Raw genomic sequence first — 17315 nt, forward strand, 5'->3', positions numbered from 1 at the left:
GAGAGGAGCAGGGCTGAGGCCGAAGCACAGTGCTCGAAACTGGTACACCACCTTCCTGTAAACAAACCTCAGATACGGTTGAGAATCCGGGTGTATAGGAATGTGGAAGTACGCATCCTGCAGGTCGAGAGAGACCATCCAGTCTCCCTCTCTGACCGCTGCTAGGACGGACTTCGTGGTCTCCATCGTAAATTTTGTTTTCGTAACAAAAACGTTGAGCGCACTGACGTCCAGCACTGGCCTCCAACCTCCCGTATGCTTTGGGACTAGGAAGAGACGGTTGTAAAATCCCGGTGATTGAAGGTCCGAGACTTTCACCACCGCTCCCTTCTCTGGCAACAGAGACACCTGGTGATGTAGAGCTTGTCTCTTTGACTACTCTCGATACCTGGGAGAGAGGTCTAGAGGAACTGTTACTAGAGGAGGTCTGCGTACAAAAGGTATTTTGTACCCCTCCTTGAGCAACAACACAGACTCTTGGTCTGCACCCCTCTTCTCCCAGGCCTGCCAGAAGTTGTACAGTCTGGCCCCTACCGCTGTCTGAGGACGTGGGCAGTCAGACTCTGCCACGGGAGGACTTGGATCCTCTCCTCTTGCCTCTCTTTCCGTCGGCACGAGAGCCTCCCCTGCTGGGAGCTCTGCCACGAAAGGGCGGGATAAACCTAGACGCAGGAGTATCGATTCTGGGTCTCACAACAAAGGATGAAGAAGGAGCTCCCTTGCGAGCAGAAGAAGCAATCAGGTCATGTGTATCCTTCTGTACAAGCGAAGCAGCAATGTCCTTGATCAGCTGTTGAGGAAACAAGGCAGCCGATAAGGGAGCAAAGAGAAGCTCCGATCTCTGACAGGGAGTAACTCCTGCTGAAAGGAAAGAGCAAAGGGTTTCCCTCTTCTTCAGGACTCCAGACGTAAAGGTGGAGGCAAGCTCATTGGAGCCATCGCGGATAGCTTTGTCCATACAAGACATAATAAGCAAGGAAACATCCTGGTCGGCAGACGAGATCTTCCTGCTTAATGCTCCTAGAGACCAATCTAAAAAGTTAAAAACTTCGAAGGCCCTGTAAACTCCTTTAAGGAGATGGTCAAGGTCCGAGGAGGACCAACAAATTTTAGAGCGTCTCATGGCCAGGCGACGGGGAGAGTCTACGAGGCTTGAGAAGTCACCATGGGCAGAGGCAGGGACTCCCAAGCCGAGAACTTCTCCCGTGTCATACCAGACGCTCGCTCTAGAAGCTAGCTTAAAAGGTGGGAAGGCAAAGGCCGTCTTCCCCAAACTCCTCCTGGTAACCAACCAGTCGCCTAGTAGACGTAAAGCCCTCTTAGAAGAGCGAGAGAGCACTAGCTTAGTAAAGGAAGGCTTGGCAGCAGCTAAGCCTAGTGCAAACTCAGACGGAGGCGAACGAGGAGCAGCAGTAACAAAATGATCTGGGAAAAGATCCTTAAAAATCATCATGATTTTCTTAAAATCCATAGAAGGTTGCGCAGCCTTAGGCTCTTCTACGTCTGATAAAACATCCAAAGGATTATCAGTAGGCGGAGGATCAGCAACATCCTCATCTGAAGGAACCTCGTCCGACAATTGATGAGTCTCAAGCAAGGGAGAGACCTGCCGTGGTGGCAATGCTTGACAAGCAAAGTCCACACGCAAAGGAGCATCAGTAGCAGTCAAGGACGCTACGTCATGTAACTGCTTAAAGGACTGACCAGCAACAACATCAGGAGCGGGAGGACGCTCGACGTCAAGTCGAGACTGCCTTGACTGCCTAGATTGAGCAGTTAAAACAACCCTTGACTGCGGTGCTTGACGCTCAACGTCAAAACAAGGCAACTGAGCTGATTGGCGAACGTCCTGAACGTCAACACGAGCATGCGGCAGCGGCTGAACGTCAACAAGCGGCTGAAAGTCAACACGGGACTGCATCGAGTGAGGCTCCAAGTCACGTGACTGACGTGACTTTGTAACGTCAACAGGACGAGTAAAGGCTCGTTTGTGTGGCTGACGGCCAGGATCTCGATTAGCGTAACGGCGAGGATCATCGTGAACCTGCTCAACGGTATACTCCTCCATAAGGGAGGCAAGCTTATTCTGCATATCCTGCAGGACAACCCATTTAGGATCAACGGGAGTCGGTACGGGCCGAGACGATGGTAACGTCTGTGACGGCAAAACATTGCCTTTACCGAGACTCTCGGAGCCCGTGTTACGCTTTCGTTTAAGCGGCGAGCAGTCTTCCGATGACTGCACAGGGTCAGAGCTGTCCCAATGGCTACAGCCAGGACGCTGGACCTGTCCTGAAGGGACTGACTTCCGCTTTAAGGGTCTAGAAACTTTGCTCCAAGGTTTCTTTCGCGAGAAGCCTTCGGATGACGAGGAGAAAACAGCCTCGCTCATCTTATGGTAGGGGAGGTCTTGACGAGACACGCCCGAAACCATAGAGGGAACGTCTGTTCGTTGGTTAGAGCCTCTCGTCCCCATAAGTCCTACGACATTACTTCTCCCTGGTGCATGGGAGCTTGAAAGAGGTCTCGGACTAGGAGAACGACAAGCACGAACAGACGAACCCTCGGTCGCAACACTAAAAACACTTTGCGCACTAATCACTTTATCCCCACGATTTTCTAATGTGGCACTCTGACACTTTAACACATTCACATCCGCCATGAGTTGATTACGGTCCGCTGCCAAAGACTCAACTCTCTCGCCCAACGCTTGAATGGCAAGCAACATATCCCGCATGGATGGTTCATGAGTGCTAGTAGAAGGTTCAGGAACAACTACTACAGGGGAAGGATTAGGTTCAGGGGCATGGGAGGAGGAAAAATCTAATGATCTAGAGGAGCTTCTCCTCACCCTATCTCTCTCAATCTTACGAGAATACTTATCAAACTCTAGCCAGTCGAATTCCGAAAGTACCACGCACTCATCACACCGATCTCCTAATTGGCAGGTTTTACCCCGGCAATTAGAACACACGGTATGTGGGTCGAGAGAGGCCTTTGGAAGACGTTTGTTACAATCCCTAGCATTACATTTACGAAATTTAGGAATCGGAGAAGGGTCAGCCATTTTGAAAAGTCAAAGAAAATCCAAAAACAATCCAAAGTCATCAACAATAAACGCTATCCAAAAAAGGGTTCAAGAGTTTTAATTAAAGATAAAAACACCTGCACTGCGAAAGCTTAAAACCAAAAAGAAGTACTTCACCAAGAATGACGAAAAACTCCAGGTCAACAGCGAGTAACGGAATCAACTTGTCGACAAGACCGACAGAGAAGAACTGAGGCTGTTTACATGTATATGCGGTATCTGGCCGATAGTCGGCGCTGGTGGGCACACCCGCAACCTTCATGGCAATCGCTCGCGAGTTTTTGTGTTTCTGTCGAGCCGTCCGAGACGTCAGCTATTATATATTCACCGGCTAAGTTTAATATTTAAAAATGCTTATTGGCTGGTTTCAGCTTCGCCGAAATGCAACTCCACAGTAAAGAGTGGAAGGTTTGTATTTCGCAGAGGAGCAAATAGTTCTAAAAATGTGAATATCACTAAAATATCCATAAATGTGAGTTATACATACAAGGCATCCCGCTTTTCATGTTGCTTCTGAACATCTTCATACAATTCGTTCACAATGAATGATTTGTTTGAAGGCTGTCTGAAAGAGAGAAAAAAGAAAACATCAATCATTCATATTACATTTTAATGACAAGAAAATCAACTAAACTAGCTACATTATTCTTACTAAAATTTTCTAAAATATATTCAGTAATACCATGGCCTACATCATTAATTGGTTCAAGGAGACCCGACATAAGTCTATTTTTGGGTTCAGCCATGTCGTCCTCATGGAAGGTTCCTTTAGGCAGCTTTCTAAGGGATATTTGGCTACAGTGATACTCCCAGAGAATTAACCATAGGTCTCCAGAATTCTAACTCCTGGCACGAGTATCCTTAATATAACTTTAAAGATATCGCATAATATCAGGAGACGTATTTTTTTATACGACACATGGCAATCTTCACCCCGAACAGATTTTACTCTTTGAGGTGGAAGAGTGGAGAAATGAAGGGGAGCCGTTATCAAGGTACCCGGTGGATCCCCTCCCTGTAGTACTACAGCGCCTCATTCCTTTGAACGCAGCATTTAAGAACAGTGCTTTCCCATGTTTCTCTTGGTGTTGTTACTATTTTCAAGGAATATTATCATGCAATCTCCAGCATCTTCATCCTCTGGAAAGTTGAGTATTTAATCTTTCCTGTGTATAATTTTTAGCTCCCTTCTCACAATTAAATTGACATAATTTAGGTGTGTTAAGTGGAGCACTGCCATCCCCGGAGGCAGCCATTTTAAGACCGCTGTCGCATGCCATAAATGCTTTTTTGGGCTCAAGCCATGTCGTCCTGATGGAAGTTCCTTAAAGGTAGCTTCCTAGGGTATATTACAACTACGGCGATATTCCCAGAGAATTTACCTTAAGGTACCCAGAATTCTAACTCCTGGAGCGAGTATCCCTAAAAAAGACCTTAGGGATATCGTAAATATCAGCGGACGTATTCTTGACACGCCACATAGCAATCTATACCCCGAATAGAGTTAACACTTCGTAGGGGTCAAATGGCAAGAAAACGAAAACGATAAGAAAAAGGGGGGAGCCGTTCGTAAGGCATCTCTCCTCCCCGTTTCGTAAGCGTGCCCTGCGCCGCGCCATCCATTCCTTTTTGCGTAGCTATACAACTCGGTGTTTTTCCCTGTGTTTCTACCAAAATCGGATTTACTCTTTAATTATGCTTTCTCCAACTTCTTCTGCTTCGGATAAGTTGAGTACTATTTCTTTTATGTATAAATGTAGGCTCTTGATTAAAATTAAAGTAATTAAAAGAGTTATCTTTGTTACAAGAGCTGTTGCCTGCTGGAGGCGTCCTGGACGCTGTCGCTCGCTAGAATAGGATTTATTTGTTAGCAAGAGCGACGTTCCCAGCCCCCTGCGCTTTAATAATTAGCTGCTTAGCTTATTTAGGAATTCTGTTATGATGCTATAGTATAGCGCCTGGCGAAGGATTTGCCTAGGCTGACCGACACTAGTCTTCGTAGCCTAGTTGTTGGCCCTTGTACTTCCTGCATGATAATTAGTCTTCCAAGTGTGATTTTATACTGTTTAAAGCGTTAGGCAACGTTATACATATAAGCCTTTTTCGAGTATTTTCCAAGATAGTATTGGAGTGAGTTTCGGTGATTTAGGTAATCGATTCTCTTAGTGCCTAGGCTAGGTTGTCTTAGGTTATTAAAATATTGTCTGTTTCCCCGTTTGCTCCCTTCTCTTCGGGGAAGGGGCAAACCCTTTCCCTCTGTTTAAGCCTTAGGCTTAACTCTAGTAGTTTGTTTGAATTAATTTTCAAATATAACTATGCTGGAGTAGTACTGTACCTTCCTGCTCCAACTGGTTTGGTTCAGAGAGGGACAGTACAGCAGTGTATTAGTCTGAGTCCGTGTTGGTCTAGCGTGGGGCAGAGTCTCCCTTGCTGCCTGACACGGGCATAGGAGGTTTATCCTCCTTGGTTCACCTTGGAGGGTTTCTGTAGTTATGATCCCTTCGCTCGGTGACCCCTCAGACTTGTCCTCTTTGCTGTTCCGGGTTCGGGATATGTTCCCTTTCCGGATTAGCAATTCCTTCCTTGCCTTGGTTTTAGGGAGGAAGCCAGTAGTGCCGGCCTCCCTCCCTGGATTTTCCCTGGCTGAGATGGGCTTTCTTAGTGGGGATGATCCTTAACCAAGGCAAGGTTGGACAGGACCCTCTGTCCTTCCCTTCTGTTTTTTCCGTTTTCCTTTGTGTCAGCCGTCTCACATCCGTACCTAGCCTAGGTTAGGATGGGGAGCTGACGTGGTCCCCTGTCGGCCGGCAGAGTGTGCCGACCGGCAGAGGCCCTATCCCTTGAGTGCTGCCCGGTCCTTCCTTGGTCCCTCAACCGCTGCCGTCTGTAGATTCAGTAAGCAGTGGTTAGGAAGCCTGACTTAGTGTCTCCCCTTCCTCTCGGCACTCTTTCGGGTGTCGGGCGCGGAGGTACATAGCCTCTTAGCCTGGCACTCATTCTGTTGTCTTCTTATGTGTTGTCCTTGCCGTCTGCCGGCCTAGGGGCCGGCCGTCGGTAGGGGGTGTTCTCTAGTTCTCTTGCTGTCGGTCGGCGGTGGTTATATGCCTTTGCCGGCCGGTCTCCTTGCTCACCTGCCGGCCGCTATGAGTGGCGGCCGGCAGCCGGGCGCTACCTGGTGTGGATGCCAGCCGGCAGGGTTTGCTCACCGCTGCCGGCCGGCCTGCTACATCGCTCGGTTGGCCGGCCACTAAGAGTGATGGCCGGCAGCTGGGTGCCACCCGGGTAGCTACGGACCGGCAACCACTGCCGCCCGGTTCAGGCATAGGAACTGGAGTTCTCCCCCGTATGGGTGATTTTAAGTTGTATACTTGAGACCTACCTTTGGAAAATAGGGGGGGGGGTACTGACCGGCAAGAGCCGGCCGGCACACCACCCTCATGTACTGTATCAGTTCTTCCCTGTATGGTGTATTCTACCAGGGGAGACCATGATATAGTAGGTTACAACACTGTCTTTTCTAACTTACTTGTGTTGCCTTGTGCAATCACTTGGTGTTGCCTTACAGGGATGAAAAAAAAGAATTCTTTTCATCTTTAGCCAGAATGGTAAAATCTTACCTTAGGTGTGAGCTACACCTAATTTCCCTCGGGAAATATGATCTCTGGTTATTCTAGCAAAGACTAACCATTTGATTTTAATGGCTGGTGGGCTTCCACAGGTGATTGTGTGGGATTCACAAGTATGTGTCTTTCCCTTATTCTTTGTGCATGCTCATATATACATGTGAATTGAAATTCACTTGATATTCATGGAAATTTTCTTCTTTTACAGGAGGAGCATCCGAAATGTGATAGCGTTTTCTGCAATGTCCGCAGCAAGAACTTTTGCGGACATGTCTCGTGTAGGAGACACGCGGCTTGCGCAGCCTCCAAGGATGATCACCGCTACTGGGATCCGCAGGTATGTTCAGTGTGTACTAACCTGCTATCTGAGGCTTTTGAATCCCCTAGGTCGGCGGAGTCAAGGGACGCAGCGAGGGAGAAGCTCCGTTTATGGGTAAGGGGTTTCCAGAAGAACACCACTGGACCTTATCTTCCTAATGAGAAGATGAGGGCGTACCTTTTTCCCAAGGCTTCTACTGACGCTGTTGTTCCCCAGCCTCGGCCAGAGATCCCTCTCGTCCAGATCCCAGTGGAGGAGGATGTTGCGGATGCCATGCAGGACATCCAGCTGGATGACAAGATGTCGGACTTGTCCGACCGTGCGGAACAGGACCTCCTCGCAGAGGGTGAGGAGGAGGATCAAGATCCGATTGCCGTGGAGGAAGAGGTTTCCGTACCTTCAGACGTTCCGGTTCAGGCCCCTGAACCTATTCCTTCTACTTCGTCCGCTCTTCCAGCAGAGCTGGGACAGGCTCTCTCTTCCATCGTTGGTATGATACAACAGATGCAGAGGGAGAATAGTCAGAAGGCCGCTGCAATGGAGCTCCAGATGCAGAAGATTACAGCGTCACGTGGGCATCCAAAGAAGCTCGACGTGAAGGACCTTCCTGTGTGCTCGGATGCCAACCCGTGGAGATATGCCGAGCACATGCCGATGACGGTCGGGAAGATCGTCATGTCGGAGAAGCTGGGTTCAGTTCCCCTTGAGGAGGTGGAATTCTGGCCCAGCAGAGGGGCCTACCTGGACTGTTATGTCCGTCTGAAGAAGGAGCCGGCCTCGAAGGAGGAGACGGAACCGAAGGAGGTGATCATCTTGGATCACGCCAAGGCTCAAGCTGCACTAACGTCTGCGTTGAAGGAGAGGGGCTTCTCAAACTCAAAAGTTGCTGCTTTGAGTAAGAAGCACCCTTCCTTCGTATCTTCTCCGGCTAGGGCCTTCCCCTTTCTGCAGAAAGGGTTCGCGGCCGTTTTGAAGGCGGTAGAAGCTGGCAAACCATGCCCATCCCTGGAGGAATGCAAGCCCTTGTCTTTGGCCTTGCCGTTGGACAACAAGGACTGGAAGGAGGTACATCTCACCTTCTCGGTTGGGAAGTTGGACGCCGATATTGCAGGTCAACAGTTCGGCGAAAACCTTCCCAAGTTGTCTGAATTCCTCCTACGGAGGGAACTTGAGTCAAAGGAGCGTCTGGCAGCCTCGATGTCTCTCCAGACAAACATGGAGACAATGGCTAGCGACCCTAAGATGCCTGAAATGTTCATGGTAATGGCCAAGATCCATCTGGCCACGGTGACAAAGGACCTCTATAGCTTTGTCAAAGCAAGGAGGGCCTGCAGGGAGTTTGTGTTCGCCTCGGCCACAGTGAGGCATGAACCCAAGAAACTCATCTCATCCAGCATCTGGGGTAAAGATCTCTTTCCCAATGAGGTGGTTAAGGAGGTGGTGGACAAGGCAGCCACTGAGAATCGAAATCTTCTCCTTAAGTGGGGCCTGTCCCTTAAGAGGAAGTCTTCCCCTGATGAAGGCCCCCAGCCGAAAGGAAAGGCGAAGAAATCAAGGTTTTCTTCCCGCCCAGCCAAACCTTTCAGACCGTAACGTCAGCAGCAGCAGCAGCCAGCTTTGCCTCCGGTGCCACAATTGGTAGCCCAGACCCCGACCACCTTCCAATGGGTACCCCAGGCCGTGTTATCAGCATCCCCGGCATTCAATCCAGTGTTCGAAGGGCAATCGACCACGTTTCGAGCAAAGCCCAGAGGTGCAGCCAGAGGCTCGGCGAGACGCCCCTCTAGGGGAAGAGGATTCAGAGGTGGTCGCGGCCAGGGAGGCAAGACTGCAGGGCAGCAGTCAAAGTGAAGTGTCGCCGGTAGGAGGGAGACTACAGTATTTTCGGGATCGTTGGACCTTCGATCCCTGGGCCCACAGCCTGCTCAAAAATGGACTGGGTTGGAGTTGGTACAGTACTCCGCCCCTGTGCCCTCAATTTTTCCAACACTCCACCCCCGTTTTGGAGGAGTACATTCAAGAACTGTTGGAGAAAAAGGTGATCCGGAGGGTAAAGTCCATCAGGTTCCAAGGGAGGCTGTTTTGTGTTCCCAAGAAAGACTCGGGGAAACTCAGAGTCATTCTGGACTTGTCACCACTCAACAAGTTCATAGTGAACCACAAGTTCAAGATGTTAACATTACAACACATAAGGGCCTTACTGCCCAAGAGGGCATATACCGTCTCCATCGACTTGTCAGACGCCTATTGGCACGTTCCAATAAGTCGCCGTCTCTCCCCCTACCTAGGATTCAAGCTACAACAAAAACTTTACGCTTTCAGAGCGATGCCTTTCGGGCTAAACATAGCCCCAAGGATCTTTACGAAGCTTGCGAGCGCAGCGCTCAAACAGTTACGCCTAAAAGGGTTCCAGGTAGTAGCCTACCTGGACGATTGGTTGGTGTGGGCAGCATCCAGAGCGGAATGCTTACAAGCTTCCCTACAGGTGATTCAGTTCCTGGAATATCTAGGTTTCATGATCAACAGAAAGAAGTCTCGTCTTTCTCCAGCTCAGAGGTTCCAGTGGTTGGGAATTCACTGGGACCTAGTGTCACACCGTTTTTCCATTCCAATGTCGAAAAGGAAGGAGATAGCGGGGTCTGTCAAGAGACTTCTAGTTTCCAAGAGGATATCAAGACGCGAACAAGAGAGGGTTCTGGGCTCTCTTCAGTTCGCGTCAGTAACAGACCCAGTGCTAAGAGCACAGCTAAAGGATGCAGCGGGAGTTTGGAGAACCTTTGCATCAAAAGTGCGAAGGGACTTGAAGAGACCGGTCCCACTTCGGCTACGTTCTCTTCTCAGACCGTGGTCTCAAGCCAGTCGTCTAAAGAGGTCAGTACCTCTTCAGCCACCTCCCCCATCAGTGACAATTCACACAGACGCCTCAAAGGTAGGGTGGGGAGGTCACTCCCATCGGAAAAAAGTACAAGGGACCTGGTCCAAGCTATTTGGGACTTTTCACATAAACTTTCTAGAAGCTATGGCAGTGCTTCTTACCCTGAAGAAAGTATCCCCACGTCACTCGATCCAAGTAAGGTTGGTACTGGACAGCGAGGTGGTAGTGAAATGTCTGAATCGGCGGGGATCGAGATCTCCACCTCTCAACCAGGTAATGTTAGCCATATTCCGACTGGCGGAGAAGAAGAAGTGGCACCTGTCAGCAGTTCACCTTCAAGGAGTCCGGAATGTGACCGCGGACGCTCTATCCAGGGTTACACCGATAGAGTCGGAATGGTCCCTAGACGCAGGATCATTCTCCTTCATCTCGAGTCAAGTCCCAGAACTGCAGATAGACCTCTTCGCGACGAAGGACAACAAGAGATTGCCGAGATATGTGTCCCCGTACGAGGACCCCTTGGCGGAAGCAGTAGATGCGATGTCCCTCGATTGGAACAGATGGTCCAGGATCTACCTGTTTCCCCCTCACAATCTGATGTTGAGGGTCCTCAACAAACTGAGATCCTTCAAGGGAGTAGCAGCGATAGTGGCCCACAAGTGGCCGAACAGTGTATGGTTCCCTCTAGCTCTGGAACTACGACTAGAGTTTCTACCACTCCCAGACCCAGTTCTGTCCCAGCAAGTCCAGAAGTCGACTGTCTACGCTTCATTACAGAAAACCCGGACCCTGCAGCTCATGATTTTCTCTCCCTAGCGGTGAAGAAGCGGTTCGGAATTTCGAAAGATAGCATCGACTTCCTGGAAGAATATAAGTGCAAGTCTACTAGAAGGCAGTACGAATCAGCATGGAAAAAATGGGTAGCCTTTGTCAAAGACAAGAACCCGCATGAGATCTCTACGGATTTCTGCCTATCCTTCTTCATCCACCTCCACGGACAGGGGCTGGCGGCTAACACGATTTCTACATGTAAGTCGGCTCTGACAAGACCCATTCTGTATGCCTTCCAGGTAGACCTCGCTAACGAGATTTTTAACAAGATCCCGAAGGCCTGTGCTAGGCTTAGACCTTCAGCTCCTCCAAAGCCTATTTCATGGTCTTTAGACAAAGTCCTTCATTTTGCCTCATTACTGGATAATGAGGAGTGTGCACTGAAGGATCTGACTCAAAAAGTGACCTTCCTTTTTGCCCTAGCTTCTGGGGCAAGAGTTAGTGAGATTGTAGCCCTCTCGAGAGAGGAGGGCCGGGTTCAGTTCCTGGATGGGGGAGAACTGAACCTGTTTCCGGACCCTACGTTTCTCGCTAAGAACGAGTTGCCCACCAACAGGTGGGGTCCCAGGAGAATCTGCCCTCTGAAAGAAGATGCATCTCTATGTCCCGTAGAATGCCTAAAGGTCTATCTTCGTAGAACTTCAGACTTCCATGGGGGTCAACTATTCAGAGGAGAAACATCGGGCTCGAATTTATCTTTAAATCAACTCAGGGCGAAAATTACATACTTTATTCGCAGAGCGGATCCTGACAGTTCACCCGCAGGTCATGATCCGAGGAAAGTTGCTTCATCCTTAAACTTCTTTAACTTTATGGATTTTGAACACCTTCGTTCATACACTGGCTGGAAGTCTTCCAGGGTATTCTTTCGCCACTATGCTAAGCAAGTGGAGCAGCTAAAGAGGTCTGTGGTAGCAGTTGGTTGCGTCGTTAACCCTGTTGTTTAACTCTGCGAGGAACAGTGGATTTAATTGGGACTTTGATTCTCGGGTGAGTGTATAGTTATATGCGTTGCTATAACTAGAAGTGAAGGCTCTGGGAGCCCACAATGACTGTTCCGGCATTATGGTGATTGTAGCACAAGTACAGACAGGTGTGCCGAGCGTTTCTGACGCTAATGTCAGTGGCTAGTAACATGGACTCTTAACTTTGATACCTTGGTATGTGAAAAGTAACCTGATTGTTTTTCCTTCAGATAACCATATATCCATGTACTACAGTACTTGTGTAAATTGTTGGTCATCCACCTATCATATGTATATAATTGTGGTAACCATGTCTATTTATTGTTAATCAATAAACTTGTTCTCGGGAACCTTGCGTCTCCTTCACCTATATTGATTTCGTTTCAATTATTGAGCATTCAGCCTATGTATATTAATCGGGGATATCTATAATAGCCTGTTCCTTAATGCAAGCCTTGTTGCACTGGTTTATACTTTCCTTAGCTTAAAGGGCTCCATCCTTCTCAGAGGACGGTAGCGGCAGCAAGTTTAATCCTACGCAGATATAACCTTTTGTCCAATTCTACTTCGACCAGGGGGCTGGTCGGTTTTTCCCTTGGATGCTGTAGTTCCGTAAGGACTATGCTTTACTTCATATAGAGTAAGACCACTATATTGTATCGGCTTGCGAGTGAGTCATACATAGGTATATGTACTCTTCGTTCGTTTCTAGAGTCTAGTAGGACTCTTCCCTGTAGGGGGCAGGAAGCGCTTTCATGGTTTATGATTAGTGAAAAGATGTATAACGGTAACATCTTAGGTCTTTCAGTCGAGTTGACTAAGAAACATTTCTGAGGAGTACGGCACGTATTGAGAATCCACAGATACAGTAATGCTCTGGTATACTTCCATCAGGACGACATGGCTTGAGCCCAAAAAACGGATTTTGAGCGAAGCGAAAAATCTATTTTTGGGTAAGATGGCCATGTCGTCCTGATGGACCCGCCCTGTCCCTTTTCAAAAAAAAAAAAAAAAAAAAAAAAAAAAAAAAAAAAAAAAAGGGCTGTAGGATCCCTCCCTACATACAGTATCTGTAGCACCTCGTGTATCGCTACAAGGAATACAGATGGCGCCGCGAGCGGCGCAGGGCACGCTTACGAAACGGGGAGGAGAGATGCCTTACAAACGGCTCCCCCCTTTTTTCTTATCGTTTTCGTTTTCTTGCCATTTGACCCCTACGAAGTGTTAACTCTATTCGGGGTATAGATTGCTATGTGGCGTGTCAAGAATACGTCCGCTGATATTTACGATATCCCTAAGGTCTTTTTTAGGGATACTCGCTCCAGGAGTTAGAATTCTGGGTACCTTAAGGTAAATTCTCTGGGAATATCGCCGTAGTTGTAATATACCCTAGGAAGCTACCTTTAAGGAACTTCCATCAGGACGACATGGCCATCTTACCCAAAAATAGATTTTTCGCTTCGCTCAAAATCCGTTTATTTAGTTAGAAGTGCGACGTTCCCGGTATTTAGCTATAAAGAATTTTCTAGCTAGCTAGGCAAAATTATACTAGTGAAGATAGCATTACACATATAATATTTCCTCTTCCGCATAAAACGTTTCTCTCCTATACGATAGGGCCTCGGTGGTATCAAGCGTAGCCGAGATCCCCACTCAAGTTAGGCTAGCCTAATACGTTTTAATATACTTTAGTAACGTTAATCCCTCATTTAACCTCTAGTATCGTTTCTATTAATTCGGTCGGGGATATATATATCCCCTAGGATTATTGGTATAATTCGATACGCTTCTCTTTTAGAGAAAAGAGGATAAACCCTTCTTCCCCCCTGAGTGCCGCCATCCCCGGCGACAACCCTATCTTCCGTCATCGCCAACAGGTAGTTAACTCTGGCTTGACTTGGATAGTGTTTTACCGTCGATCTTCTTTGCTGGCAAGTATCCCGGCCTTGAAATATGACAGTAACTCAGGGTGTATTGTCTTGTAGCCGCCAACGTTATCGACAGAGGAATGGTAATTCCTCTGTCAGCTACAGCATTGTCGGCAAAGGAAGCTAGGCTTTCCTAGTCTACAACCGAAAGTGGGCAGTATAATTGCTGCCACCTTCTCCCTTGTGGACTAGAAGACATGTCTTATATCCGGCAAGGTCACAGGCTAAGGAATCGTTATTCCCCTGCCGCCCATGACGGCGTCGGTATAGGAAGCTAGGCTTCCTTGATTTACAGCCGAAAGTAGGAGACATACTTGCCGCCACCTTTCTCCTTTGTAAAATATAAGACCCTTTCCCTTCCCCTTCTGTCCTTTAGTGCCGGCCTAACCGTCACAAATGTCCTTTGGCCGGTATTCTACAATCATCCCCGCTTGCCGGGCTGCCTGGGTTACCGGCCGGGTTCCTACAAATGGCGGTTAGGTTACCGCCTCGACCAACTCCCTAATGGAAGCAAAGCTCCGGGAAAGGTTGAGCCGGCCCTGACGGCTGCCGGTGAGAAACCCATTATACTGTTGAGAATTCTTCAGTCCTCTCTTGGACTGCCATCCACAAACCTTGTAACCGGCAGTACGGTCGGCAACAGAATTTGTGGCTGGATGGAAGCTAGAATCAAGGCATTCCTCCCCTTCCATTTGAATTCTCACTCTGGGAAGAATGCTGTAGAGGCAATAGTCCCTACACTCCCAATTACTGTACTAAACTATAATAATACACGAGTCCTTCCCATTCTTTCTCTCTCCCCGTCAGCTAGTGCCGCCAGGTACTAGCCTAACCCGGTAGTATACCGGTAAAACTACAGTATAAGACAATACAGTAGCCAGTATTCCTGTAGTATGACAATACAGCATTTAGAAAACTACAGTATATAATGATACAGTAGTATAAAATTTCCAACATACTCTGTGCATCCTCTCATAGTCCATTGTTGAGACTGATTAAGATGTTGAGGTGAAGTATTCCTTCAACATCCTGATGAATCCTAGATCATCGGGACACCAATCATTATCATTCAGTATTAATATTCTACAAGTGGAGGAGTTAGTGTTAATATTCACTGACTCCGCGTACGAGAGTTATTCCACTCTGTATTTTCCCTAATAAGGAAATTAAAAATATTGATATTGTAGGAGGTCACAGCAATTGCCTGGAGAGGAAACCCATATGTGGCTTTCCTACTTCTTTTCTAGCTTACTATCCTAAGCTATTATAAATAATAGTAAGTAATACTATTGTTAAGCATGTGCATTTATATCTATAATATAAATAACCCTATACTCATCTCAACTTTTCTTTCCTTACAGGAGGAGCCAAAGGTGAAGTGTGCAGTCGTGTTCTGCAACTACAAGAGTAAGGACTTTTGTGTGCACACGATGTGCAGGTCTCATGCCCCCTGCTCCATCGCAACTGAAACCCTGAGGTATTGGGACCCAAAGGGTTGCACCATCTGCTCGGCTCTGATGACCGAGGGATTTGGTGAAGATATCCCTGAGACTATGGAGGCAAGGGATACAGCAAGAGAAACTCTTCGGAGGTGGGTAAGAGGGTTCCAAACGAACTCTCCGGGACCTCACCTACCTAATGAAGCTATGAGATGCCTTCTGTTCCCTAAGGCCCAATCCGACGCAGTTGTGCCCCATGTACAGGTCAAGCCTTTCTTCATCCAGCTGACGAAACAGGCGAACATTAATAAGGCACTCGAAGGGATGGACATCCCCCAGGAACAGATGTCGGAGGTATCTACCGACACCGAAAAGGACCTTCTGCAAGAATACACTGAAGAAGAGGTGGCTCAACCACCCACGGAGGAAGAAGGATCCGTATCTACGATAACTGAAGACCCTGAGTTTTCTGTGACGGAATATCAACCCGTGCCGTCAACTCCCCATCTTGAGCCGCTGATAGCCAGGAGCGAGGCGCTCCTAGGCCAACTTCAGCAGATGATGGAAGCGTTTCGCAAGGAACAACAGGAGATTAGAGAAGATCTCAAAGAGATGAAGAAGTAAGTAAAAGAAGTGAAACGCCCAGGTGCTTTCAAAGGCTCTCATAAGCCTATTAAGGTCTCTGACTTACCTCAATGCTCCAAAACCAAACCCTGGAGGTATGCGGAGCACATGCCCATGATGAATGGGAAGCTGTACATCTCCGAGAAGTTGGGGGCCAAACCCCTTGAAGATCTCCAATTCTGGCCTAACCTATCGGCATAACCAGATTGTTATGTGAGACTGCGGGATGAACCAGCATCTCGTGAGGAGACGGAACCAAAAGAGGTCATGGTCTTTGAGCATGACAAGGCACAGGCTCTCTTGTCCAAGACCCTAAAGAAAGCCGGTTACACCAACTCCAAGGTTTCAGCTTTGAGCAAGAAGCATCCTACCTTTTTGCTCCTTCCTCCAGAGCTTTCCCCTTTTCGGTCAAAGCTCTCGACTTTGTGTTGAAAGCAGTTGACGTGAGCAAACCATGCCCAGTGCTAGAGGAATACAGACCATTATCTCTAGCCATGCCTACCTGCGAGAAGGAATGGAACGAGGTTATCTAACCTTCTCAGTCTCTAAACTGGATCTGGAGATAGCAGGTCAACAGTTCAATGAGAACCTTCCAAAACTGCCAGAGCATCTTTTGAGAAGGGAACAGGAGACAAAAGAGAGACTAGCCGCTTCTTTGTCTCTTCAGAACTGTATGGAAATGTGTGCAGGCCTTTCCAATACCCCAGATATGTACATGGTCCTAGCCAAGACTCACATGGGTACCCTTGTCAAGGACATGTACGCTTTTGTCAGGTCCAGGAGGGCCTGTAGAGAGCATGTGTTTGCCGCAGCAACGGTCAAACACGAGCCCAGGAAGCTGATCACTTCATGTATCTGGGGCAAGGACATCTTCCCAAAAGAAGTGGTTCAGGAGGTCATCGCAAAAGCCGCCACAGAGAATAGGAACCTTCTCCAGAAGTGGGGCATGTCTTCCAAGAGGAAATCATCCTCAGATGCTGGTCTCCAACCGAAATACAGGAAGACAAAGAATCCACGCAGGCCTGCACAGCATCCAACCATGACCATGACCACAGTGCCCCAAATGGTAGCTCAGCCGCAAACCACCTTCCAGATGGTGTCCCAGCAGCTAGTAGCTCAATCACCGGTGTTCAATCCAGGCTTTGAGAGGCACACAACTACCTTTTGCCCCAGAGGTAGAGGCTCAAGAAGAGGCTCCTCAAGGAACCCCTCAAGGGGTAGAGGAGGACGTGGTCAAGGAGGTAAATCCTCAGGAACATCTCAGCAATGAGATGCTCCAGGTAGGAGGAAGACTCTTCCACTTTCGGGATCATTGGACCTTCGATCCCTGGGCCCACAGCCTAATCAAGAATGGACTCGGTTGGAAATGAAAGTAAATTCCACCCCCTTTTCCTCAATTCTTCCAACACTCCATCCCCTTATTGGAAGAATATACCTCAGAACTCTTGAACAAAAAGGTAATAAGGAAAACAAAGTCCATCAAATTCCAGGGAAGGCTGTTTTGTGTTCCCAAGAAGGACTCAGACAAACTCGGAGTCATTCTAGACTTGTCTCCACTCAACAAGTTCATCGAGAACAAAAAGTTCCGAATGCTTACCCTGCAACACATAAGGACCCTGTTAC

At 48.1% G+C, this 17315-nt stretch overlaps 1 protein-coding gene across 1 annotated transcript in view; it reads right to left on the bottom strand.

Annotated features, from left to right (window-relative positions):
- Window positions 1-17315, bottom strand: part of LOC137651769 (uncharacterized) — a 314564-nt gene that overhangs the window by 227178 nt on the left and 70071 nt on the right. Inside the window, exon 2 of the mRNA XM_068384993.1 lies at window positions 3576-3653. Within this exon, the coding sequence (XP_068241094.1) occupies window positions 3576-3653 (78 nt within the window). The remainder of the gene's footprint in view (window positions 1-3575; window positions 3654-17315) is intronic.

The sequence above is a fragment of the Palaemon carinicauda genome, chromosome 1 (assembly GCF_036898095.1).
Source record: "Palaemon carinicauda isolate YSFRI2023 chromosome 1, ASM3689809v2, whole genome shotgun sequence".
NCBI classification, from domain to species: domain Eukaryota; kingdom Metazoa; phylum Arthropoda; class Malacostraca; order Decapoda; family Palaemonidae; genus Palaemon; species Palaemon carinicauda.